The sequence below is a fragment of the Callorhinus ursinus genome, unplaced genomic scaffold, assembly GCF_003265705.2.
Source record: "Callorhinus ursinus isolate GAN/ISIS: 27379988/994484 unplaced genomic scaffold, GSC_fseal_2.0 scaffold86, whole genome shotgun sequence".
Classification (NCBI taxonomy): domain Eukaryota; kingdom Metazoa; phylum Chordata; class Mammalia; order Carnivora; family Otariidae; genus Callorhinus; species Callorhinus ursinus.
In genome coordinates, this window is record NW_027397148.1 from 1,204,776 (window position 1) to 1,232,719 (window position 27,944).

At 38.3% G+C, this 27,944-nt stretch overlaps 1 protein-coding gene across 2 annotated transcripts; it reads right to left on the reverse strand.

Moving 5' to 3' along the window:
* Window positions 1-27,944, reverse strand: SEH1L (SEH1 like nucleoporin). 2 transcript variants are annotated; one of them, XM_025865178.2, is made up of 9 exons: window positions 27,684-27,944; window positions 23,705-23,755; window positions 21,419-21,565; window positions 15,292-15,503; window positions 11,137-11,235; window positions 6,091-6,231; window positions 4,818-4,975; window positions 3,349-3,499; window positions 1-677 (listed from the first exon to the last, which is right to left on the reverse strand). In XM_025865178.2, exons 1-9 carry the CDS (start codon window positions 27,792-27,794, stop codon window positions 482-484), a joined length of 1,266 nt encoding a protein of 421 aa, XP_025720963.1. In that variant the 5' UTR covers window positions 27,795-27,944; the 3' UTR covers window positions 1-481. The 2 variants fall into 2 exon arrangements, with proteins under 2 accessions (XP_025720963.1, XP_025720962.1); XM_025865177.2 differs by lacking the exon at window positions 1-677 and adding an exon at window positions 1,820-2,299 and having other exon boundaries at window positions 27,684-27,942.

Below are 27,944 nucleotides of genomic sequence, written 5' to 3' on the forward strand. Positions count from 1 at the left end.
TTATTATGTTTTGCTGCTTTATACACAGGAATGATTTATTTTACAAACTAGTTGGTTGCAACATTAGCCTGTAAAATGTAAAACATTTCTTAATGTCTCAAAGGCAAAGTATACTTTATGATAATCCTTTCACATCAACCAGAATGACAAACCATAAGAAAATTAACATCGTAACAGTTCAAAATAAAACTTAATAGAATAGGCACTTTGAAATTGAAATCAGCTACTGTAACTCACAGTTCGTGTTACTTGTACTTATCTCATTTCATCAAAGGTTATCAACCAGTGAGGCAAATGTTCCTTTGATGCAGAAGCACAAACACATTTAGGTTCCAAACACTGTGTTCTGGTTGTAATACATGCAAGACAGACCCTAAATTAGAAAAATCTTCTAAAAGAAAATGAAGAAAAACAAAAAGCAGCCAGGAATGAAAGCATTTACAAGCACTTGAATAAGGCCTTTAAGTGTTAAATCAGTGTTTTAAACCCCTTCATTCTCAGGTAAGGGATTAAGAGGCCGAGAGAGAGATCGTCTGCGAGGGTGAGGATACTGGAGGTTGGCAGTGTCAGCATCGCAAGAGTGCTCTACCAGAGGAGGAGGAGGAGGAGGAAGGAGCTGGGCATAACTGGACCATCTCGATCCAGCCCGTGGGGAATCCAGAGGGGGAAAGAAATACCTGAAACAATGAAGACAGGAACAAAACACCAAAACAAAACAAAAACAACAGAAAAAAAAAAAGAAAAAACAGAAGAAAAAGAGAAAAGTAGTAAATACAAAGAGAACCAAAGAGGAGAAAACACATGCTGAAAAAAAAAGCTTTAGTATATTCATGCCAAAACTAACAGAACATAATCACAAAAATCAAGACCCTTACTCAAATCAAACTTGCTTAAGCAAGTATAGAAACTTGAAAGAAAGAAATACAATCTGTTAAACTTAAAATGTTAAAAAAATTATCAGTATGAATGTTACAAAAAAAGACATTTTATAATTTAAAACATTTTCTAATCTTTCAGAAACATATCTGATGCTTTCCTGTATATTTACAAATCTCATAAGCTTTTTCTTTATTTTAAGCAATGCTTCGTTTGAAGTAGCAGCAGGCACACTTTTTTAGTGCATACATGACACTGAGAACCAATCCAAATATACTGTCCTATAGTATGGCCAGCTACTGCAATATACTTCTGAAGAAATATGACCTTTGAAAATACTTAGGTGCTTTTCTGCAAAAACCTTAAATAGTACAAAATTTTGTTAAGTAAAAGAGCTCAAAGAATATGTCCTGTTGTTATTCTTCTGCCATTTTATAACTTACCCGTAATACTTAAGCATTTTAGCAAAGACTTACAGCTTTATCATTAAGGTCAAAGTTCTAGAGAATATGAACTAAATGATGCAGCCAACTAAATTAAATTCCTGAGACTTGGAATGTAGAGGTTAATGTGCATGCACAATTTTAGCAAATTTTTAACTGCTCCTCTTACAGTAGGTTTCCAAATTTTGAAGAAAAACTTAAGCCATGGAATACCATAAAAAAAATATACAAGCACATATTAGAAACGTTAAGCTCTTTAGTGAATATGAATTGAAAATTTACAAAGATGTCTTCATTTTACTACCAAATTATAAAATGAAGCAATACCAAATATTTAATTTGGCCACAAACTGTACAAACCACTTTCATTTTACTACTACTTCTCTCACTCCTTTACTAATATGTTTTAAATATTACAAAGAAATGACAGAGTTGCACTAAATAATATCATGTGTAAACCAATTCTACAAAAGGTAAACAAATTAGCACTCAAAACAATCTTTATGAAAAATATTTATTCAACTTTCAAATTAAAATTATAAAAATTCATCATTTTAGCTTACTGTTTAGAAAACAAAAGAAATAAGCCTATGTTCTCCAAATGGAATAAAGTGATATTTTCCCTCCTCCCAACTACTTATAAGGATAGTAACAATCCTTTTAATTTTAAAACCCATGTTAATTTCAGGAACATTTCAAAAAATTGTTTTGGTGACAATGTCTCAACAAAAAGCCTCTCCATTTATATTTCAAAAGCTTCAAATAGTGTCAATAAACTGGCTAGTACAAAAAAAAAATACACTGGATTTTTAAAGGCCTTTTGGATTGCGTTTAGTAGTAAGCAGGCTGCTGGTGTATCTTGGGAGAGGTCAAACGGCGCTGGGGAAGGGGAAAAGGAGCTCGCTCTCCATTCCTGTGTGCATGCAACAAGCAGCAAAACAGCAAAGTTACTCCAGTTAGCTGGTACTCAGCTGTGCTTTCTGTTAAAGGACATAATACAAATGGAGAAGGGAAAATGCATCACAGATCTAACACACATGGTTATTGGCACAATAAGAATACAGATCAAAACTTCAAAGCTCTTTACAATATATGCAGTACAAGACAGCAACCAAAAGCCAGATTTTTTTTTTTAATTAACAGTAGTAGCCTGTTTCATGAAATCGTCTTTATAATCTGGTATCTTCTGTGGTAACCTGAAATTGTTTTCATGCAAATACTTAAACCTCAAAATTAAACAGCAGGACCTTTTTTTATATAAAAATATAACAATATAAAAATAGTTGAAATTTTAAACAGAATTCTGTTATTTAAGATGACAACAGGATAACCACAGGACAATTTGTTAAGGCTGTGCTTTGAAGTTTCCTGAATTGCATTCCAAATTATTCACAAAGGCATATTAAGTTTATCTCACAAATTCACATATTTGAAATTTGAATATAAAAACAAAAGGATGACTCTTGAGATCACATCAAACATTGTTTATTAAGATAAACAAGAATCTAAAATATGTTAAAAATTCTAAAAATCAAGAAATCAGAATTTACCATTTCCTCTTACAATCTCCATTAAAGTTTTAAAACACACACAAAAAAACCACATCTAATTCACTCTCTTCTACAAAGCCTTAGTTAATGCAGTTTATTTAAAATTTCAGCTTGACCTGATTCAAAGGCTGCACTACTACCACTAACATACTTATGCTCATCTAGGACGAAAATCCTCAGCATTATCCCAGATTTCCTCTTCATCTCACTTTAGAAGCAAAGTAAAATCTTAAAGTTAGAAATATTTCTGACAGACCACTATATTTCAAAATATAATTTAGTTTAAGGGCTTAACAATCTACCTATAAATATGACCATGTAAGCTAAATACAGTGCTAACAAAGTGAATTTTTTCTACTATATTTAAGTATGAATTTCTTCATTCAATCTTAAAACCCATGAAATCACACACCTTTAGTACGGCTACCAGAATGATTTAAAAAGGAGGTAATTTCTAGTTTTCCCACAAAACAGCCTACCTGCCAGAAGAAGATCCATTTAATGAATTTTGAAGATTTGGGATATTTGAACCTAGGGAAGGATTTGAGTTTCCCTGCTGAGAATTCCCATTGACAGGGCTCCCATTACCTTTCAAAATACCAGTACACTTCCAATTGTCCATATAATTAGCTGAAAAGAAAATGGTCAAATACATTAACATGACTAATAGCTATGCTCAAGGGCACAAATTTGTGGTCAAGTCCTTTAGTACAATTAAAAAAAACAAGACGACTACATTTCTCTCAAGATATAGGTTACATATTTAAAACAAAAGACATATATCTCAATTTTAACAATTTTGTAAAGTTTTACAAGAATTAATTTAAAAAACATAAATTACCATTCCCTTTTCTTACAAGATAATTATTAACAAAGACGATTCTCTAATTTACCACATTAACATTAGTATCAAAATAAATTCTTTGTCTTCATGATAATGAGTTTCAGTTACACGTATATGTAGGGCAATGGAGCTGTCTTCTCAGTTATGCAAGTATAGGTCGTGTGGTACCTAACGTCCTCAGAGGTGGATGCAAGTAATAAGTCTTTGGGGTTTGAGAGGCCTACCCAACATGGCCTAATTCTTTGAACGCCAAATAGATCACTGGAGACACTGGGCCCAGGAAACTCAAGTTAGGGAGCCTGCTGGGGTGGAACTGGGTGGTCCTGACTAAAGCCCAGGCGCATGAAAAGGAAGCAAAGCCCTTGATATCAAATGACACTGAGGAAATTGAGGTCTGGGCTGGTTCTACCACAGCTAAAATTGACCACAGAAGACTCAGCCAAACTCATTTTGAGAAACAGTAACTGCTCAGGGTACACGAACTAAGTTGTAAGTCTGGATCCCAACTATGGGATGCCACCAACCAGAGTGGTACAAGGACCAAGGACACCTCCGCCCAGTGGATAAACGTCCATGGAAAAATGCAGACCATGCTGCAGGAACCACAGTCAGCATCAAGTTACTAGACTGAATTCTCAGCCAGCATGACACAAGAAACTTCCAGAATCAGTGGCCATAAGATTCAACTTCTGAGAGTTGCAGAGAGGAAGTAGGGAAGATACTGGATTTTCTCCTATTAAGGGCTGGTTGGCAAAAGCAATTATTTAATATGAGATGTCTGTGGTCCTATCCTGAGTTTGTAGAGCAGTCACACAAGTTACACATATAGCAAATGGGATCTTTTGGAGATACGGCATATTCTGTTACAATTACTTTTAGTTTTAAAAATTGCTTTGCTCCACATGGAAACAATTCAATCAGTCATAACTGCCATGAACTAGATAAACTGATGGAGGTTCAAAATAACACAAATTAATGTTAAGACATTAATATAAAAGTAACTGTAGAAAGATAATTTTCAACAAAATATTTCTGAATTTACATTTCTAAGTGAAATTTCTGACACAGCAACACAGAGCAACAACTCCTTCATTAAAATCTTACCTTTCCACAATCTTACACAGCCATCATCTCCTGAAGATGCTAGCACTGTTCCTGTTATATTCCAACTCACTCGCCAGACCTGGGAATTATGATTATCAAACTGAGCCACTATATGGATTTCAAATTTTGTGGGCCCACCAGAAGAAGTAAGTTCTTTCCTATTAATAAAAAAAATCTTCCTGAGAAATGCTGATTAAAGATTTTACACACACAGAGAGTTCTAATTTAAAAAATACAAATGGGGGCACCTGGGTGGCTCAGTTGGTTAAGCGACTGCCTTCGGCTCAGGTCATGATCCTGGAGTCCCGGGATCGAGTCCCACATCGGGCTCCCTGCTCAGCGGGGAGTCTGCTTCTCCCTCTGACCCTCCCTCCTCTCATGCTCTCTCTCTCTCATTCTCGCTCTCAAATAATAAAAAATCTTAATAAAAAATACAAATGGTCTCACATACCATATTATTTTATAAAAATGTGCATATCCATAACCACCACCTTCCTTCCCACGCCCCCCCACCTTAACTCATTGAGAGCTGGGCCATGTCAAATTCATTTGACTCCCCAGCACCTGGAATGATCCTACCACATAAAAATTATTCAGTGATTATTTCATGGAAGAAAGAACAACAGGGGCACCTGGGTGGCTCAGTCAGTTAAGCGTCCAACTCTAGTCACAATCTCAGGGTTGTAAGATCGAGCCCTGTGTCTACTCTGAGCTGGGTATGGAGCCTGCTTAAGATTCTCTCTCTCCCTCTCCTCCTCTGCCCCCCGACCCAGTCTCTCTCTAAAAAAAAAAAAAAGAAAAAGAAAAGAAAAACAAAAGAGGACTGTATTCCCCCAAACAAGATTGAGAAATTAAATACATAAATTAATTTTAAAAGGGAAGAATAGAAGGGGGAAAGGAAGGAAAAAAGGAAAAGAACTGAAACTCACAATTCCAAAATTAAAGCTTGAATAGGTTATTCACAAGAATGTCTCAGTGCTAATTTAACGGTCCCTAAGTAAACTGCCACCTCTCGTTTGTTCAAACATTTATAGAGTACCAATTATATTCAGAGGATCCAATTCATCCTATCAGCCTAAAGAAAATGCCATTAAGAAAACATGTCTCCTGTCTTTATTCAATTCCCCAACCCCAAAACTCATAAATTTATAGATAAAATGTTCAATGAAGAATCCATTCTTCAGATCACAGTTGCCTCATCATTCTTCACCACAAATGAAAATAATCATGCGTTTAGAGCATTTTTAAATTAGTAAGTGCTTCAAAAACTCACCTCACAGGCTTTAATGTAAAAATCCTCACATCTTTGGTTGCTATGGCTAGAATATGGAAAGATCTTCCCAAGTTTGGAGCAAAGGCAATGTCATGTACAGGATCTGTGACTGTCATGAGGGTTTCAGCTTTTGCATATTTCCTAATGAAAAAACAATTTAGATTAAAAATTTCAGAAATGAAAATTTTAAAAAAATCCATATTGTTGAGGTACCTCAATTTTTTTCATATTGCTCACAATGAAGCAGTGTTTACCTCTGCAAGGCCTAACCCCCCAAAACTGAATGTAACCTAATTTAGAAAAAGGATCTTTGCATATATAATTAAGGATCTCAGGATAAGATCATCCTGGATCATTCTCATAAAAGACAGAAAAGGAGAAACAGAGAAGAAGGTATGTGAAGACAGAGGGAGAGACTGGAATTACGCAGTCACATGCCAAGGACCTCCCAAAGCCACCAGAAGCCTGAAGACTAGGAAGGATTGTGGAAGAAGCACGGCCCTGACCACACCTTGATTTCAGACTTCTAGCCTCCGAACTGTGAGAATAAATTTCTATTTTAAGCCATTAGTTTGTAGTAATTTGTTATAGCAACCCTAGTAAACTAATAAAGCCCCCGGTTTCTTTCTTTAATTTTATAAGTTTAGCTTAGAACAGTTTAACAAAAACTTTAATTAGAATGAGATCTTGATTTATTAGCCATTAATATCTAATTTCAAGAAAAGAGTAATTGAATTTCCTAAGTACTTGAGTATAAATTGAAAAATGAAGCTGATAACAGCAGGAATGGAATTTTTTTTAGTGGGGATAAAGGAAGCTATACCAAAATCTATTTCATCCCTACAATTTTATTTCTCTATCTGCAAATAAAGAAGAAAACAATGAACGAGACAACAGATAAGAGTTTTCTATTATGTTTTTCTATGTCATCAATTGAATATCAGGGACAGAAGTGAACCACATAACCCTGTATGAAGAGGGAGTTAGAGAGAGGTACCTATCTTGCCCTCCTCTGAAACAGTGGTATTCCCAACATTCCATGCTTGGCCTTCTTTTCACCCTAACGTTTTTCTCAAATGTCTCCAAGCAAGGACATGCCTCAATGTTCTCTCCTTGACCTCTTCTCACCCTCTATGATCACCCTAAGTAATCTAATCCACAGCCTTGCTGCTTCTACTGTGTGGTGCTGACTTCTGTGATTGATCTTAGACAAGACATTTTACTTTGTTGATCTGTTTCTTCATTTGTAAAATGGTGCCAATATAAAAGCTACCTACCCTATTCATAAGGTGATTTTTAGAATCTGAATTTCATAAAATATGTGAAAATGCCTTATAACCTATATAAAGGCAGGCACTTGTATCACTATGAAGACCGGTCTTTTTCGTATTTTCATTCACCAACAGAAATAAAAATATATAGGGAGGCTGGGTGGCTCAGTTGGTTAAGCAACTGCCTTCGGCTCAGGTCATGATCCTGGAGTCCTGGGATCGAGTCCCACATCAGGCTCCCTGCTCAGCACGGAGTCTGCTTCTCCCTCTGACTCCCCCTCTCGTGCTTTCTATCTCATTCTGTCTCTCAAATAAATATATAAAATCTTTAAATATATATATATAAAAATATCCAATACTGGTTAATTTGACAAATGTCTCCTGTGTTCTAAAGGGTGTTATACTTACAGAAGATCAATTAGGTATTCATCATTGGATTCTACATAGTCCACTATCACATATCCTCTATGTGTAACATGTTCAATCTATGTAAGAACCTTCAAACAACTCTTACTTCAAAGAACCAGACCAAAAAAATCCAAAAATGGCTGAACTTAAAAGGTCTGATAACTTCCTAAGTCAGTTCCACACACATTCACACACACAGACACCATTACCTACCCAATGCCACTTTCTGGTCAGATGTAGAAAATACCAGGCACTTGCTATTTGACTCCCTTGCAGCTAAAGCATGGTAAGTGACCCAATTCTGGCCAGTGGGACCCAATGAAAAAACCTGCTAAGATGCTTCCAGAAAATTTTCTCTCTCCCTAATATAAAGAGACATGAAAGCAAATGCCTTTCTTTGTATCTGCATGTGAAAACCTAGAAATGCTCTTGTGATCTAAGAGGGAGCTGTCACCAACTAAGTATGACAGCAAAAAAAAAAAAAAAAAAGGAAAATACCAAGGCCTTAGATGTCATCACTGTACCAAGTGAGCTGCTTAACTAACCCCAGAACTGCTCTGCCGTCAGGTTCCTTGTTATAGGAGATAATGCAGGGAATCCAGCTCCTAATCTAGATTTATTCTGCTAGCTAAGAGACTCATTTGGATTATCTTTATCACTGAATTCTCTTAAGTTTTAGGTACTTTCTACCTGCCCTGTATTTTCTTCCAGAACTAACTGCAAGTTCTTTATCCCTTTACTCAAATATTTATGAAGTACTTTTCATTCTCCTGTTTTAGAAATGGTCCACCTTTTAAACTTTAGATATATGCCTCCAAACTCATTCTGTTCAGCTAAAGTTGAAAAAAATTACTTTAACAATATTAACTCTTTGTGAAGCCTCTTTAAAATATGCTATTAGGGGCACCTGGGTGGCTCAGTCCATTAAGCGTCCAACTCTTGGTTTTGGTTTAGGTAACGATCTCAGTGTCATGGGATCAAGCCCTGCATCAGCAGAGTCTGCTTGAGATTCTCTTCCTCTGCCCCTCCCCAGCTCATGCATGTGCACGCTGTCTCTCGAATAAATAAATCTTTTTAAAAAATGTTTGTAGGGCACCCGGGTGGCTTAGTCGGTTAAGTGTCTGCCTTCAGCTCAGGTCATGATCCCAGGGTCCTAGGATCGCGTCCCACATTGGGCTCCCTGCTCCATTGCTCCATGGGAGCCTGCTTCTCCCTCTGCCTCTCATAAATAAATAAACAAAATCTTAAAAAGAAAGTTTAGGGACGCCTGGGTAGCTCAGTTGGTTAAGCAGTTGCCTTCAGCTCAGGTCATGATCCCAGAGTCCTGGGATTGAGTCCTGCATTGGGCTCCCCACTCTGCAGGGAGCCTGCTTCTCCCTCTGCCTACCACTCCTCCTGCTTGTGCTCTCTCTGACAAATAAAAAAATAAAATCTTAAAAAAAAAGTTTATAAAAAAACAGTGCTATTAATGTTGTAGATAGTTTTAATAGCTTAAAAGGTTACAAAAACCTCAAAAAGTTCTAGAGGAAGGTTCCTATAATCTAGAACTATGCTGGCAAATATTGCAGCCACTGGCCTCAAGTGCCTAAAATTTAAATTTAAATTTATAAAAATGAACAAATGCAGTCCAGCTGTAGTAGCACATTTTGAGCTTCCATAGCTGCATGTGGCTGGTGGCCACTACATTAGCTGGCACAGGCACAGGGCATTTCCAACAGCACAGCAAGTTCTACTAGACAGCACTGTGTACAGAGATTCTCTGAAGAAATCAAGAATCTGGGAAGTTAGAGGGCTGGTGTAAGAACCCCTCAAAAACATTCTGAATTGCAGAGCCCAAAGGAATTAAAATACAGTGGTCCCCCCTTAGCCAGTCTTACTTCCCACGGTTTGTTACCCACGATCAAACTGCCATCCAGAAGATGATCCTCCTGATGTATTGTCAGAAGGTCAGCAGTAGCCTAACACTATGTCACATGCTTCCATCACTTCCCTCACTCCATCTCATCACGTAGGCATTTTACCATCTCACATCATCACAGGAAGAAGGGTGAGTACAACACAATATAAGATATTTTGAGAAAGTTCATATAACTTTTACTTAAAGTGTATTAGTTCAATTCTTCTGTTATTTCTAGCTACTATTGTTAATCTCATACTCTGCCTAACTTAAAACTTTATCATAGGTATGCATGTTTAGAAAAAAATATAGTATATACAGTTTGATACTATTTTAGGTTTCAGGCAGCCACTGGGGTCTTGGAACATATCCCCTACAAATAAGGGGGACGACTATAGTTCTTCTCTTCTGCTTCTGGCCCTGCCCAATATCTGACTCCTAGACCCAAGATTGTTGTCTAGCACATGTGAAGCCTACCTGATCAATTAATTGATGGCTGCTCTTTTCTCCTATAAGACTCTGAGTACACCTCTTTACAGCTCTCAGAGGTGTTGCAGGTATCTCAACATGACCCAACATAAATTTTCCATCATGTGCTTCTACACTCTACCCAAATCTGTCTTCTTTCCAGATGTCCTTATTTCAAGAAATTACATTCCATCCATTGAACTATTAAGCCAGAACCTTGAAAATCATCTCAATAGCTTCTCTCCCATTCTTCACCTTCTACATTCAGTCATCAGATCCTATTGATACCATTTCTTAAATTATTCTCCAATTGACCACTTCTCTCCATCCCCATTGCCACTACTCTATCCCAAAGCCACTATAATCTCCCACCTGGACTGCTGCCTTCGAAAATCTTTCCATACCTATGCAAGAGTTGAACTACCATCCAAGCCTATCATTCCCCAACTTAAAAATTTTTCAATGGCTTCACATTACCCATAAAATAAAATCTAAACACAGAACACTAGGTCTTACAGATCTAAGCTTTATTTCTCACCACACTTCTCTTTGCCTATTATATTTCAACTACAATAAAAACACATTGGTTCTCTCTTGTTCACTTACCTTATCATATGTAGTTTTCTCCATTTGGAACGTTTTGCCCTCTTTGGCTAACCTTTACGCATCCTCTAAGTCTTGTCTGGAGTGAAAATTCCTGGCCCTCTCCACCCAAGTATAGTAAACCCTTAACATCCTGATTCTCCCAGTTTATAAAATTCATCACCACTTTTTACTATTTTTGTTTGTTTTTCCAGCGAGATGGTATATACTAGAAAATCAGTCTTCTCCTCTACACAATTTAATTTTATATTATCAGAGCCTCACACAGAACTTGGCATAGCATAGGAAATTAGTAAATGTGTAATGAATCATGCATAATTCAATGAATCAATAAAGAAATAACATTTTTAAAAATTAAATGCTATTTGGAACAATAATTAAAACCAAAGCAGTACTAACCTGGTATTTTCATTATATTCGAAAATCTGAACCTTGGCCATTGCATTTGGACTACTGTCATCACTTCCTACAGCTATCATGGGGGAATGAGCACGAGAGCTAGAAATGAAAAGTAAAAACTATTTTACGTAACTATCAAGTTAATAAACATCTAATTCAGAGAATTAGAAAAACCTGGCATCAAGTAGCTCTACAACCCACAAATAAGCATGCCTAGAATCCTGCCATACATCTGAAACAGCCACACCTTGGGAGGGTATGTCCTTGAGAATGCTCAACATGGGGACAAATGATACCAACCTTTTGCTAATAGATAGTAGTTCTTGAGGCACCTGGTAACTCAGTTGTTTAAGCAACCGACTCATGATTTTGGCCCAGGTCATGAGATGGAGCCCCCATGCTGGGCTCTGCACTCATCAGAGTCTGCTTGAGATTCTCTCTCTCCTTCTCCCTGTCCCTCCCCCTGCTCGTGCACAATCTCTTGCACACTCTCTCTAAAATAAATAAAAAATCTTTAAAAAAAAAAAGTAGCTCTTTTCCCAAAAGGTTTCAAGCATTCAGATTTTAAAAAAAACAAACAGCCAAGAGGTCTTAGAATTTTTCTTCCTGAAAAATTTGGTCATTAACTATGAAATAAAAAGTAATCCTACAGTGACCAATTCATGGCAAAGGGATTTTAAGTGCGGGGCTCCTGGGTGCCTCAGTCGTTAAGCATCTGCCTTCAGTTCAGGTCATGATCCCAGGGTCCTGGGATCGAGCCCTGCATCAGGCCCCCTGCCCAGCAGGAAGCCCTGTTTCTCCCTCTCCCACTCCCCCTGCTTGTATTCCCTCACTCGCTTGTCTCTCTGTCAAATAAATAAATAAAATCTTAAAAAAAAAAAAAGGATTTTAAGTGTTTTGTACAAAAAGAAGAAACCCTGATAGAAAGAAGAAAAGTAGAAAAAGATCATCCCTCAAGAAGGTATGCTCCCCACACATCATTCTCTTTTCTAGATTCATTTGTGGTCAACTTCATTTTTAAAAAGGCAAAAGATAAATTATAAGAGAACGAACTCTATTGAAGTGAACTCTAGGTTAAATTATTATTTTTATTTCTATGCCTAATTATTTCAATATTGATTTCCTTTGCCTCCCTCATCCAGATTAAGTAATACCCCTATGAACATGACCCCTTGTATAACCTCTGACCTTGTCATCTGCCAACCTCATAAAGCTGAAAACAAAATGTAGTAATTTAAAAAAAAAAGGTTTAGTTCTTTATTACTAAAGCTTTACTAGCACTCTACAACTGGCAGAGAGAGGGACAAGAGGAAACAAAAATTAAGGTGCTCCATCCCCCAAAATCAAGTCCTCCTGCAATTTACGGGTACCCCAGCCTGCCAGTTCCCTTGGTTTATACTCCCTACAAGGAAATTCTGCCAACACACTCCACCTACTCAGTTGAAACTCAGCCAAGCCCTAGGTAAGACAGTGAACTACTAAGAAAACAGAGCACCTAACAGGAAAAAAATACCAATACCGGTTACTAGCCATAAACACTACTCTCTTATTTATAACCACAGAAAGATAGCAAAGACTAACACACAAGGAAACCAAGATGCATGATGAGAATAAAGACCAAGGTATACAAATGTGTCTTTGAGAAAGCAGATACAGCCAATCCTCATCATTTGCAGGTTCTTTATTTATAAACTGGCCTGCTTACTTAAAGTTGTTTGTAACCCCCAAAATCCAGTACTTGGGGCTTTCACAGTCACTCATGAACATGCCTGGAGGAGCTCTACAAAAAATGAGTCATCTGACCCACATGTTCCATGCTGAGGTCAAACAAGGTGAGGTTCTGCCTTCTTATTTGAGCTCTCACACTGATAACAAGTGTTGCACTCTATTTACCACCCTGCTTTTTGCATTTTTGTGCTTTGTGTTAGTGATTTCACTGTTTAAAATGGTCCCCAGGGGCGCCTGGGTGGCTCAGCTGGTTAAGCGACTGCCTTCAGCTCAGGTTTTGATCCCGGAGTCCCGGGATCGAGCCCCGCATCAGGCTTCCCGAGCGGGAAGCCTGCTTCTCCCTCTCCCATTCCCCCTGCTTGTGTTCCCTCTCTCGCTGTGTCTCTCTCTGTCAAATAAATAAATAAAATCTTAAAAAAAAAAAAAAATGGTCCCCAAATGTGGTATTGAAGTGCAGTCTAGTGTTTCTAAGTTTAGCAAGAAGGCTATGATGTGCCTTACGGAGAAAATACTGTTATTAGATAAGCTTTGTTCAGGCAGGAGTTTTAACACTGTTGGCGGAGTTCAATGTTAATCAATCAGCAACATATACTAAATAAGGTATCTTTAAACACAAACACTCATAAAACAAGGTTAAGTATTTATCAGCTGACAAAAATGTGATCAAAGGCTCGTGGGAAACCAATCCCTTATCTCCCCAAGGAGTGAAATACACGGTTGTCCCCTTGCCAGTTAAAAGCAACGTAACAAAATATTAGAAAATAGGTGAATGGGAAGTAGAAGCAAAATAAGCTAATTTCCTTTTTTAAAAAAAAGAGGTGAGTTCCTATCTAATCTAAAAAATGGATATATCATTTGAAATTATGATAATTACCAATATAACTAAAAAACCATCATCAACATTCCCACAAATAAGATATCTCTAACTGGTTGGCTCAGACGGTAGAGCATGGGACTCTTGACCTCAGGGTTGTAAGTTCGACCTCCATGTTGGGTTTGGAGATTCCTTAAAATCTTAAAAAAAAAAAAAAGATATCTATCTAGTCATACCTTGAGAAATGGAAAGCTTTGTAAATGTGCTAAATTCATCTTTTGTATAGTGAGTATAGGTACTGTTTAAAGCTAACATAGCAAGAACCAGAGGCATAAGTAAATCATTTATAAATATAATAGTAACTGGGGTGCCTGGCTGGCTCCGTTGGGAGAGCATGCGAATCTTGATTTTGGAGCTGTGGGTTCAAGCCCCATGCTGGGTGTAGAGATTACTTAAAAGTAAAATCCTTAAAAAAATAAAAATACAATAGCAACTAGCAGAATTAAAATCTAAAATCAGAACTATTAAAAGCATTTTTAGCTCTTTAGTAGGGGAACTTTCTACCTTTCATTTTGTACTCTTCTAGATGTGAAATTTTTCCTTTTTTTTCTTTTCTAAGATTGTATTTATTTGAGAGAAAAAGCAAGAACATGGTGGGGGAGGGTGACCCACCCAGGTGCCCCTGAAATTTTTTCTCTACCAAGTGATTCATTATTCTTTTAATTTTAAAAAATAATTTAATAGAAAGCAATTATGAGGGGCACCTTGGTGGCTCAGGTCGTGATTCCAAGGTCCTGGGACTGATCCCGTCAGGCTCCCTGCTCAGCAGGGAGTCTGTTTCTTCCTCCTTCTCTGCCCCTCCCGCCTGCTCGTACTCTCTCTAATAAATAAAATCCTTTTAAAAAAGAAAAAAGCAACTATGATATAGTCAGAGTCACACTATACAGCAGTTAAAAAAATAAGGTAAGACTAGATAGTATTATACTAATACACTGGAAAATACCCACAATGTATTTGTAAATGAAAAAGGCAAATTTCAAGTAAGGAGAATATATGTCTATACGTATCTCTGTGTTCTGCATCTACCTTTACATGATAGTATACGTGTGTGTTGGCATATATTTGTGTATTTAAAAACATATTAAATATTTGTTTGTATATACATGGAAAAAGCCCAGAAGTTGCACACCCAAATATTTACAATGGCTGGCTTCTTCCATGGAATAAAAATAGGAGACAAGAGACATGACAGGTGACGGCAGATTAAGGAGAACTTTTATTCTACGTAACATATTTTTAAAAATAATAAACATGGCTAAGAAAAATGTTTTAAGGAAATTAAACCATCAAATGCTTAGCTTAAAAATTACTAATCTGGGGGCGCCTGGGTGGCTCAGTCATTAAGCGTCCACCTTCAGCTCAGGTCATGATCCCAGGGTCCAGGGATCGAGCCCCGCTCCCCGCTCAGCAGGAAGCCTGCTTCTCCCTCTCCCACTCCCCCTGCTTGTGTTCCCTCTCTCGCTGTCTCTCTGTCAAATAAATAAATAAAATTTTTTTAAAAAATTACTAATTTGTTTTACTAGGATATTATCAGGTTTTCTGTGTAAGCTTACCTTGAAGGGTTCCAAGAAATACAACTACAGCTTAGCTTACATGAAATCTCATGCTGCAGAGACCACTGGCTGAGATTCATAACATCTGGCGCCTCATATATTCTTACTATACCATCTGCCGAACAGGTTGCTAACATAAGACCCATGTGCTTAGGAGCAAATTTCACATCAGTAACGGATGTTCTGCTATCCACTAGAGTTGTCCTCTTAACCTGAAAAAAAAAATTATTTTTATACAAAAAGAAAAGGATGGTGGAGTGGAAAGAACATCAGCTCTAAAATCACACTACCATTTTACTAAGTATATTACCTTGAATAGGTTATTTTAAAACCACCTGGGTCTGTATTTCCTCCACAGCAAAATACCACATACACAGTTGGCAGTCCGTAATACATCAGTGACCTGTAATTAATTATTCCCTTTAAGGTAGAAAAAAGTTCGCCTTAGAAAGTCTAACTTTATTAAGAGTAAGGACTCTCCCTTAAGCAGACCAGTCACTAAACTAGAAAGTGTTCAAATTTTAATACAGGTAGTTTTGTCTCGCAAAGTATGCTGCGAGTAGTAAATTAAATGAATTAAGATTCTTAAACAGTACAATGGAAAGCATGTAACTTCTCCAAACATAAATGCCAGTTAGCCCTACTTGGCTCACTACCATCTACTTGAAGAGAAGGCGTTTACTAGAGACCAAGAGAATGGTACAAAGCTGGTACTGTGATAATTACAGAATGCCACCAGAGCACATTCAAGCTACTTTCTGGCATCTAGATTTCTGACTGAAAATATCAACAAAATTTAGAAATCAGCACTTTACTGTCCATAGTTACTAAAATACATCTTAAGGAGTCTCAATATTAGAAGAATATCACATAAACTCCAAGGATTGCATTCTTGCAAACATTTGTCTATAAACACCACTGAATAATCAAAACCAATAAAACTGCTGAAATAGTAAATGTATTAATGGCAGCTGATTTAACTAAATGCAAATATGCAGATATCCCCTGCTTTTCAAAGGTTTGTTATGCCACTTTGCTTTTACAAAGACCTTTAGTACCTTTCTCACTAATCTGAAGAGGATTTTTGCTTTTACAACAAGAGAAAATAGCATTCATCATTTGTTTTGCAAGTCATTACAGAAGCAGCAACCACGCTTATATATGAATGGCACCACCCAGCTCCTTCCCTGGGACCTACACAGCATCTCAGCATCAAGCCTCAATAGTCTTGAACTGTGTCTGCAAGTATCTGTGCTTTATCTTGATTTATGTTGTGCAAACATTAGCAAAATGTGTCCGAAGGCATCAGAAAAGCCTAAAGGAGGTTATTTTTCGGTTCAGGAACACTCAAAAATTCTTCCATGTCAGTTAGTGGTAACTGATTCTCTACTTTATGCCATTTCAGCTTACGAAAGTTTTCCTAAGAATGCTCTATGTTCATATAGTGGGGGAAACCTTTATCTCTAAGTTCAAATAAAAATCCTTTCTCTGCCACTACTCCTCAACTCAACCTACAGTATACTAATTGACCCAACTCTGACTGTTAGAAAACTCCCTCCAATTATATACATTTCCCTTCTCTTTTCCCCCTCAAGCAGTTGTTTGCCTTAGGGAGGCCCTAGGGAAAAAATGAGACCAACCCCTCCCAACATTAAAAAAAAATTTTAAGGGCATGTGGCTGGCGACTCTATTTCTCAGGGTTGTGAGTTAGAGCCCCACATCGGGTGTAGAGATTACTTCAATCAACCTTAAAAAAAATTGTAAAACTGTGAATAGCATGCAAGCTACAACTGTAGAATAATTAAAAGAATATGATAATGGCATTAAGGAGAGACACATAGGCCAATGGAACAAAATACAGTCCAGAAATAAACCCTCTCTCTATATCTGGTCAATTGATTTTCAATGAGGATGCCAAGACCATTCAAAGGAAAGGGTGTGGTGTCTCTCCCAACCAGGTGGGGGCCCCCAAATGTGGGGCAACCCAACGGGGTAGAAGCCTGAAAAACAGGCAGTAAAAGGATTCATCAGAGGCAGAACAAAGGAGGTAGATATTTATTGAATACATGGCAAGGGAGTGGCAGGCAGGACAGCATAGAGACTGTCTGTTAGGAGGCACTGGGTGGAGGCTGTATTTAAAGGAGGAAGATGAGGAGGTACGGGGACTTCTGGAATTCTCCCTTTTTTGGTAACTGTGCCAGGTTGTAAGTAGCCCATTGGTTAGTTAGGGCCTATGGATATTTTGAGGTGGGTGGCCTTTATGGGCCTGTTTGTATTCCCCTTGCTTTACATTCCATTGCTCAAGCCTGTTGTCTAAAAGTAGCCTCTACAAAGAGCAGTCATTCCAATAAAATTTACTGGGGGAGGGTATGTGTTATGGTGAGCCTGTGTATTGTGTAAGACTGATGAATCACAGACCTGTACCCCTGAAACAAATAATACATTATATGTTAATGATTAAAAAAAAAAAAAGATACTGGGAAACTGGATATTAACATATGACAAAATGAAATTGGAAGCACCTGGCTGGCTCAGTTGGTAGAGCATGTGACTCTTGATCTCAGGGTCATGAGTTTGTGCATTGGGGGTAGAGATTACTTAAAAAAGAAAAAAAAAAAGTTGTACACTTACTTTATACCCTATACAAAACTTAAGTAAAAATGAACAGAAGACCTAAATGTAAGAGCTAAAATTTTAGGGATGCCTGAGTGGGCTCAGTTGGTTAGGTGTCAGCCTTCGACTCAGGTCATGATCCCAGAGCCCTGGGATCCGAGTCCCGCATCAGGCTCCTTGCTCAGCAGAGAGCCTGCCTCTCCCTCTCCCACTCCTCCTGCTTGTGTTCCCTCTCCCACTGTGTCTCTCTCTGTCAGATAAATAAATAAAATCTTTAAAAAAAAAAGCTACAATACTCTTAATATAAAACTTCAGGGAAAGTCTTTTTGACATTGGACTTGGCCATGATTTCTTGAATATGACATCAAAAACACAGGAAATAAAAAAATAAATTGGACTACACGAAAATTCTTAAATTTTGTGCATCGAGGGACACTGTCAGGAGAGAGAAAAGGCAACTCACAGAATGGGAGAAAATATCTGCAAATCATATACCTGAGAAGGTACTAATATCCAGAATATAAAGAACTATATACAACTCAACAGCAAAAAACCCAAACAACTCAATTTAAAAAATGGGCAAAGGACTTGAATAGACATTTCCCTAAAAAAGTAAAGGACTCTGGTACCAATTCCAATTCAGGGGGTATTGGAGGGGGGATAACCCCCAACAAATAATTCTCACATAACAGGAGCCTGTCCGAGAATTCAACTCAATTCTGACACTATCCACCCAGAAACAGCATCAGATTCCACAGGTTAAGGGCTCAATCCTGTAAGACTTCCCACACTTCAGAAACTTGAACAGCTCTCAAAACTTAGACAGGCAGTCTGCTTAACAGATACCCATTTATTATAAAAGCATATAACTCAGAAATAGCCAGATGAAGAGATGCAAATTGTAAAGTAAGGGGAAAAGTATGAGGAGCTTCTATTCCCTCTTCAGGCCTACCACTCTCCCCACATCTCCACATGTTCACCAACCCCAAAACCCTGTGAACCTATGTTCTTTGGGGTTTTTATTGAGACTTCATTACATAGGCATGATGGAGTAATGCACTGGCCATTAGTGACTGGTTCAATCTCCAGCCCCTCTCCCCTCCGCAGAGGTCAGGGGGTGGGACTGAAAGTTCCAGCCCTCTAATCACATGGTTGGCCCCATTGGCAACCAGCCCCCATTCTTAGGCACTTTCCAAAAGTCAACTAACATAACAAAAGATGCTTTTATCACTTTCAACATTTAGAAAATTCCAACAGTTCTGGGATTTCTAAGTCAGGAACTGTGTTAAGAAGACCAAATACATATGGAAAATATATTTCTTATAAATCAAAACATTGCAAAAAGATATACAAATGGCCAATTAGCACATAAAAAGATGTTCAACATCATAAACCATTAGGGAAATGCAAAAACAAACAAAAAACACCTCCACGAAGAGATACCATGTCACACCTACTAAGATAGCTACAATGGAAAACAAAAACTGCAAACATTGGTGAGGACGTGGAGAAACTGGAACACTCATGCATTGCTGGTGGGAATATAAAATGGTACAGCCATTCTGGAAAGTTATTTAGTAGTTTCTCAAAAGTTAAACACAGAACTACCATATGAGCCAGCAATTCTACTCCTAGGTACATATCCAAAAGAATTGAACCCAAGATCTCAAACAGTTTATCTATACAATAATGTTCATAGTAGCAATGTTGGTTAGCTAGGATGCAATGGGGAAGTTACTCAAATAAGAAGGCTGAAACAAACAAAAAAAAAGCTGAAAGCTATCAGCAAAGGGGAAGAGGGGAAGAGACAAAAGCAGGGAAGGAATATATTTTGTTTTGGAGAACCAACAGTTCCAGTCAAGGAGACCCCCAACTAGGTGTTTCACCTGACAGCCCCTTAGGTGAGCCACTCTGAGCTGTACTGAAGCTGAGGACACGCACAGAAGCCCCTGACCTTTAGCTCATTATATTAAGATCTTCTATGGGCAGAGTTTTCCACCATTTTTTGAACACAGATGTACACACTAGCATGTTGACATGCTAGGCATGTGCAATTGAACTGAAGTATTTATGCAAGCTCCCTGTCCCTGCCCCCTACACACTGCATAAAAGCTTCCTGTACTAACCCCATGCAAGACAGTGCTTTGGAAATGCTCAAAACACAGGCAGTTAGTGGTAACTGACTTGTCTCCTTGTCTCCTAATAAAAAGTGTTTTGCTTTCTCGGGTTGTGTTCAATTTGATGCACCCCAAATGGCAAATCCGTTGAGTTCAGTTACAGCATTATTTACAATAGCTAAAAGGTAGGAACAACCTGTCTGTCTGTCTACAGATAAATAGATAAACAAAATGTGGGATATACACACAATGGAATGTTATTCAGCCATAACATGAATGAAACTGATATATGTGACAACATGGATGGACCTTGAAAACATTTTGCTTAGTGAAATAAGCCAGACAAAGGACAAATACTGTATGATTCCATTTATATGAGGTACCTAGAGCAGTCAAATTGACAGAAAGTAGAACAGAGGTTACCAGGGGTTAGGAGAATGGAAGGAGGAGATACTATTTAATGGCAAAGAGCTTATATTGGGAATGATGAAGTTTTGATACAGATACTGGTGATGTATACACAGCACTGTAAATGTATTTAATGTTACTGAACTGTACACTTACAGTTAACATGATAAATATGTATAATCTACAATTTATAAAATGCGGCAGAAAAAAAGAGCAGTATTGACAACATACAAGCATTAGTGTTGTAAGAAAGGTGAAGAGGACTGTTAGGAACAGAGAAGAAAACACTGTATTTATATCCTTAAAAAGGCATAGACTATATCCAGAAGAATACAGAAAAAATTCATAATGGTGGTTGCCTCTAGGAAACAAACTGTGTGGCCAAAGAGGAGGAAGTTGTCACTGTATATACCCATTTGTACCTTTTGCATTTTATACCTTGTACCTGATTATCTATTACAAGAAATAAAGAGGAAAAAAAGAAAACACTGGAGTGGGTCTTCAAGGTAATCTAGTTCAATTCTCTCACTTTATAAACAAGGAACTTGACCAGTACACACATTATACTCTTTTTAAAATTTGAACATCCAATCAGGGAAGAGCTAGAGTAAATAGCAGAAGCAGGTAAGAAGAGTATATTTTATAAGAAAACAAAGGTAACCACAAAAGAGAAAAAACAATTTTTTAATGGATTTTTAGAGGGCATTCAACTGTATGACAAAGCAAATACTACAGATTCATCATGAAAGTTATAATTAAACAATGCCACAAGTGCTCCTCAGTACCGCTTCAGGCCCGAGACAAAATTAAATAAACAAGTAGAAGAAAAACGTGGAAGAGAAAAAATGGAACTAGTAAATGTAGAGAGGAGTGGTAACATCTTATCAAGTGCCTGAAGCATTCCCGGAAAGACTGATGCTCCTCAGATTCTCATGCACCCCTCTCCCCATTCTATTCTCCCAACCCCTGAAAACCAACAAATGTCTCACCCAATGACTCTGTCCTCGAAGTTTATCATTTGATTCTCCTACTATTTCTTCCCACACAGCAGCTGTTCGGTCAAAAGAACAAGAAGCCAAAACCTGTCCAAATTCAGGATGGGCCCATGTCACACGCCACACAGATCCACTATGTGTCTGAGGAATTATTTAAAAAAACAAAAACAAAAAAAACAAAAAATTGACTTTACTCATATTTCACACATATAAAGTTTTACTTGAGGAAATAGAGCACAGATATTTTTACTTCAGTAAGAACAGAAAGCTATTTAATTTCACATTTAAATAAAAAGTTAAGTTCTAGAAATTTGTAACTTTTAGAAGATATTCTCTATTTAGGATTGTGGCCGTTCTGGAGTCAAGTCCTTCTAACATTTTACTAATAAAGAAAAATCCAGCTGGATAAAGTTGACCTCTTCCAGTGCTAACAGAGACCTGCTTCAGAGTTTAGCCTAACCAGGGTTTAAAAAAAAAGATCTACCAGTCCACCATTTTTTTTACTTGCCAATTCTCTCTACAGGAAATGGCCACCACCTAATAAAATAAATAAGACTAATCAAAATTGTTGGCTTCAAAAGCCTAACAGTACATAGAAACTGTAGCAATAAAACACTTAACCGATTCCGATACCTGGCTAGACAGTGGACTATTTCAGGAAAAGAAGCAATGAGTGATCAAATTTAGAGAAGCCCAAATCCTTGTATTCTGAGAAAATAATTTGAAGCTCAGTAGCATTACCTTTAATATTTGAAAAATGGCAAATTACTATTCTTCAATTCTTCATGTTGACCAAAAGAAAAAGGAACAGATAGGTCTCAAAGCATTTCACATCCACAGAATTTCATTTGTGCTTTCCGGTAAAGATACAGTATGACAACGAGTATCAGTCCACCAATAATGTTTATAAACTTTGTTTTATGGTTCTGTATATCTAACACTTTCACACTCAACAATCTCAGGACACTTTCATAATTGTGTAATTTCTACATGGTAAATATGTCATCCAAAGGTACACTTTGCACCCTTATTTTTTATCCTTTGTTTTGTCCAGTCTTTTTGTTTCACTTTTAATTCTTATTTATACAGGCTATCAGGTAAAAAATGCACTAGAGCAGTGAGATTTTGTTAAATATTAGATTTCCAGTAAAGCACAACCTAACTAAGAAATAAAGATTACGCAGAGATAGTCATCAAAATAAAAAGGGAACTACTATATTAGCTATCATCAGTTGAACAAAACAGTATATTTACTGATATATTTATGTTTTACTGCTATATTTATGTTTTTTAACAGGCTTTAAAAACCTATCAAAGTATTTATTACCTAAGTTTTAAACTAAAAAGCAAGAAATAAGGGTTTCCTTTTAGAGTGATATAATTTTGGAACTGGATAGAGGTGATAATTGTACCAACATTGTGAATGTAGTAAATGCCATTGAATTGTTTATAAAAGATCAAACTACTAATACATGCCACAACATAAATGAACCACAAGGAAAAGGGAAAGTAGCCAGACATAAAGAGCTACATACTGTAGAATTCCATTTACATGAAATGTCTAGAAAAAGTAAAACTAACCGAGACAAAAAACAGTTCTAGTGGTTGCCTAGGGCTTGGGTGGGGAATGGGGATTGACCCCAAACAGGCAGAAAGGAAATTTCCGGGTTGATTAAAGTGTTCTAAAACTAGATTGTGGTGACAGCTGTACAAATGTATAAATTTCCTAACATTTGTTGAACTATTCATGTAAAATTGATGACTCCAATGGTACTCTGAGTAAAGCTGTTTTTAAAAAAAGAAACAGAACTTGTACAAAATATCACAACTATTAAAAATATGCCGGGACGCCTGGGTAGCTCAGTCAGTTAAGTGTCTGACTCTTGAGCTCAGCTCAGGTCTTGATCTCAGCGTCCTGAGTTCAAGCCCCATGTTGGGCTCCACACTTGGCATGGAGCCTACTTAAAAAAAAAAAAGGCGTGTGTGTGTGTGTGTGTGTGTGTGTATATATATATATGTATATATGCGCAAAGGAAAAAGTAAGTAATAATACTAAAATGCTAAAAATAGTTATATCAGAATGCTATGGAACTGCACATTTTCCTACTCTCAAATTTTATGAAGTATATTTTTGTTAGTTTAATAGTTAAAAACATAAGATACTTTAGGAAAAGAAGTATACATTTTACAATTTTCTCAAAGACAAATAGCAAGTCACTGATGATACCAAATAAATAGTAAACATCTGAATTTTTTAAAAAGCACTGTAAAAATACTAACCTTCCAGCTAGCCGTACAATGCCAATCCCCACTTTCACTTTTATCCCAGACCTGTAAGAAAACAAAAGACATATTTTATTCCTACATATTCCTACAAACATGAAAAACATTAACACTGGATCAGTATTAGGGCAAAAGAAGCGAACATAAATTCACAAAATAACAACAACCAATAAGTAAACACTCATTCGCATACTAATTGAGAACCTGGGTAGTGCCAGACACCAGGCTGAGCACTCAGGGGTCAAGGAATCTGTGCTCTCGTAGGTAACAGTAGGTAACAGAGACGAGTACAGGTGCAGTCAAGTCTTGTTATTGAAGTAGTTGTGTTCTACGATGTTGCTGAAAACACTGAATCAGCAAATACTGAACCATCGCTCCCAGGGGAAAGACAAGATCTGTAGGAGCCTGTGGTCACAAAATATTCGTCAACCAATCAATACATAACCTTGTTTTATGGATGTACCTGTTTAATGACACCTTTTTAGTGTATATTATTGATTCATTCACACTGAAATCATAGCTAACAGTAACTGTCTGAATGAAGCTTTCCTAACACATAACATTTTCTCCAGAGGGCAATCACAGCCTTCTTGCACCTCAGAACACTAGGCAGCACTTCAGGGCTACACCTGGAGACAATTTTAAACAGTGAAATCACCAACAAATAAACAAAAATGTGAAAAATGCAGCACAAAATAGACAAGGAAAAGGACACTTGTTTACAGAATAAGAGCCCAAATAAGCAGGGTCACCCTATTTAACCTCAGCTGGAAACATGCACATCAGGCAACTCCAATTTTTTGCTACTCTGTGCTCATGTCAGCAAATAACTATGAGTACTGATTTTGGGATTACAAATAAATTGTAAAGAGTAGGTAAATTCACAAATACAGAATTTGCTAATAATGAGGATCAATTGTGTATCTAACAACAAAAGCAAAATACTGATGCTTACTATCAAAAAATATAGACGACAGGGTTGCCTAGGTGGCTCAGTCAGTTAAGCGGCTGCCTTCGGCTCAGGTCATGATCCCGGGGTCCTGGGATCGAGTCCCACACTGGGCTTCCTGCTCAGCAGGGGAGTTTGCTTCTCCCTCTCCCTGCCGCTCTGCCTACTTATGTGTGCACTCTGCCTACTTCCGTGTGCGCTCTCTCTCTGTGTCAAATAAATATCTTTTAAAAAAAGTTATAAATTCCTCAAAAAACGAAAAATATAATTACCACATGATCCAGCAATTCCACTTCTAGGTACATACCCAAAAGGGCTGACAGCAGGGTCTCAAAGAGAGATTTCTACACCACATTCATAGCAGAATTATCCACAATAGCAAAAATGTAGAAGCAAACCAAGTCCACTGACAGATGAACGATAAGCAAAATGCAGTATTCACTATACATATTCAGCATTAAAAGGAAGGGAAGGAGGGAAGAAATTCTGATGAACTACATTTTGCTTATCATTCAGCCTTAAAAAGGAAGAAATATTTACAATACCTATTCAGCCTTAAAAAGGAAGAGTCCAACACAGATTCCAACATGTACAAACTTCAAAGACACTATGCTAAGTGAAATAAGATAGTCACAAAGCAGAAATATTTTATGATTCCACTTATATGAGGTACCTAGAGTAGTCAAATTCTTCGAGACAGAAAGTCGAATGGGGATTGGCAGGGGGATGGTGGTGATGGCTGCACAAAGATATGAATGTACTTAATACTACTGAACTATACACTTAAACATGGTTACAAGGATAAATTTTATGTTATGTGTATTTTACCACAATTTACAAAAACTAAAGAAAAAATGTTAATGCCTGGCATGGATAATGATCCTACCAAATCAATACTCTGGCACTGTAAAATAGAACCTTGGAAATGGCAATATGCCATTATTCACAAAAGCTTTCAAAATATCCACTAGTTTCTCTACTTGAATGAGGTTAAGAAAATCATTCAAAACATGCAAAAAGCTAAAGTAATGAAGATTTTCATTGCAATACTACTTCTGACAAAAACCTACAAAATCAAAAGATTAAAAGATTCAGTAAGTGGATAAGGAAAAAAATGGCAGATTCAGTTAACAGAAATTAATGCAATATTCGACAAGTGGACTGATGAATGGATAAACAAAATGTGTACATATACAACAAAATAGTCACTCTTTTTTTTTAAGATTTTATTTATTTGACAGAGAGAAAACAAGGTGGGGGGGGGGGCCCTGGAGAGGGAGAAGCAGTGAGCAGGGAGCCTGACTCCGGGCTGGATCCCAGGACGCTGGGATCATGATCTGAACCCAAGGCAGACACTTAACGACTGAGCCACCCAGACGCCCCATCAATCTTTTTTTTTTTTTTTAAGATTTTATTTATTTGTCAGAGAGAGAGAGTGCGTACACAAGCAGGGGGGAGGGGCAGGCAGAGAGAGTGCAGGCTCCCTGCTAAGCAAGGGAGCCTGCCTGGGGACTTAATCCCAGAACGGGGATCATGATCTGAGCCCAAGGCAGACTCTTAACCTACTGAGCCACTCAGATGTCCCAATGTTATTCAATCTTAATGAAATTATGATACATGTTACAAATACAGATGAACCTTGAAAACATCATGGTAAGCGTAATAAACCAAACACAAAAGGACAAATATTGTATGGTTACATTTATATGAGATACCCAGCATAGTCAAATTTATAAAGAAAGGATTAGAAGTGACCAAGGGCTGGGGGCAGTGGGGAAGAAGTTACTGTGTAGAGTTTTAGTTTAGGATGAAAAGAAAGTTCCAGAAATGAATAGTGGTGATGGTTGCCCAACAATGGGAATGTTGTGCCTAATGCCATTTAACTATAAAATATACTTAAAGATGGTTAGTTTACCACAGTTTAAAAATTTTTTTAAGTGATTTTAAACCTTTTAGGAATTACAACGCTATTTTTCAGAAGGGAATTTATGTATCTATGTATGTATGTATTGGAGAGAGAGAGTGCATGGGGAGAGGGGAGGAGAAAGGCAGACCCCCGCTGAGCTCAGAGACCCATGCAGCTCCATCTGAGGACTCTGCTATCAGGACCTGAGCTGAAATCAAGAGTCCCATGCTCAACCAACTGAGCCACCCAGGCGCCCCAAGGCTAGTTGTTATTAACTACCTTTGAGGGATCACTGGTATCAAACTTGTCTGTGAAAACAAGTAGTAAAAACTGTCCTTTGGCTTTTCAGTTATTTTGGAGTCATCGAGAATACACATAATCCACACTCCAGCTTTCGTCTTCAAGACTATTATCATTTACTGCATAATCTCTAAAGTTCCTAAAACCCAAAGGCCATCCTCTTATCACATAAATTCTTCTTGTCAGCAGTGTACATCTACACGAACTGTAAGAAACAAACATGGATTTATGCTTCTTCCATTGCGAAAAGAGATGAGCTTCCTATCTGAACATAAGGAGAGAACAATCTCCGGAAGACGGGGACAAGGCACACAGCACTTGAGACAAGGCGAACTGACTGCATTACAAGTCGCAAGGCAAAGTCCCCTGGATGAACCAGCGTGGTAACAAGGCAACTACCCCCAAACCCGAGCGGTCTGACAAATCCCTCGCGCAGACAAGGCTGAGGGGCTCTCTCGCTCTTGCCCACAAGGACCCGAGCCTGCGCGGGCTGAACACGCGTGCTCCCAAGGCCCCCAGCGGCGGGAGCGCGCACGTGGCCACGACGCCCGCCCTCCCCCTCCGCGCAGGCGCAAGGCAGCGTGCCACCTCCCACCCCGGGGCGGGGGGGCGGCTGTGACCCCACAATAGTGAGGGAAGGATGAAGGAGCACACCCGCCGCCCGCCCGCCTTGGGCTCCAAACCTCGTGCCCAGCGGTGCGCCTCAAAATCGGGAGGTAGTCCCCTTTCCAAGCGCCGCTCCTTCCGCTCTAACAGGGAATCGTGCACGCTCTCACTTCCCCTCCTTCCGGGCCCGGCCCGCCCCAAGGCTCCGCGCACACCTTGACGCTCTGGTCGCTGGAGCAGGTAGCCATCCGTCGCCCATGGAAGTCGAAAGAGACATCATGGATGAGATCTTTATGGTCCGCCGCGATGTGGCGCGCCACAAACATGGCTTCCGTCAGGCCGCGCCTCCTCCGTCTGCCCCTCCCACCACCGAAGAGGGCGGCCGCGGCGGCGCGGGGACCGCAGCCCACCAAGACCCCGCAGCCGACAGGGCGCGCACGGCGCGTGAGGTCCGCGCGCAACCCGCGCTGCGCCCC

What these genes read in the sequence shown, in the direction of transcription:
- SEH1L (XM_025865178.2), bottom strand. Translation starts at nt 27,794, where the DNA reads ATGTTTGTGGCGCGCCACATCGCGGCGGACCATAAAGATCTCATCCAT. An exon ending in TTTACATTAAAGCCTGTGAG is followed by an intron (nt 4,976 to 6,090) that starts GTGAGTTTTTGA and finishes TTTTATTAATAG; the next exon opens with GAAAGAACTTACTTCTTCTG. An exon ending in AATGGATCTTCTTCTGGCAG is followed by an intron (nt 678 to 3,348) that starts GTAGGCTGTTTT and finishes TCATTGTTTCAG; the next exon opens with GTATTTCTTTCCCCCTCTGG.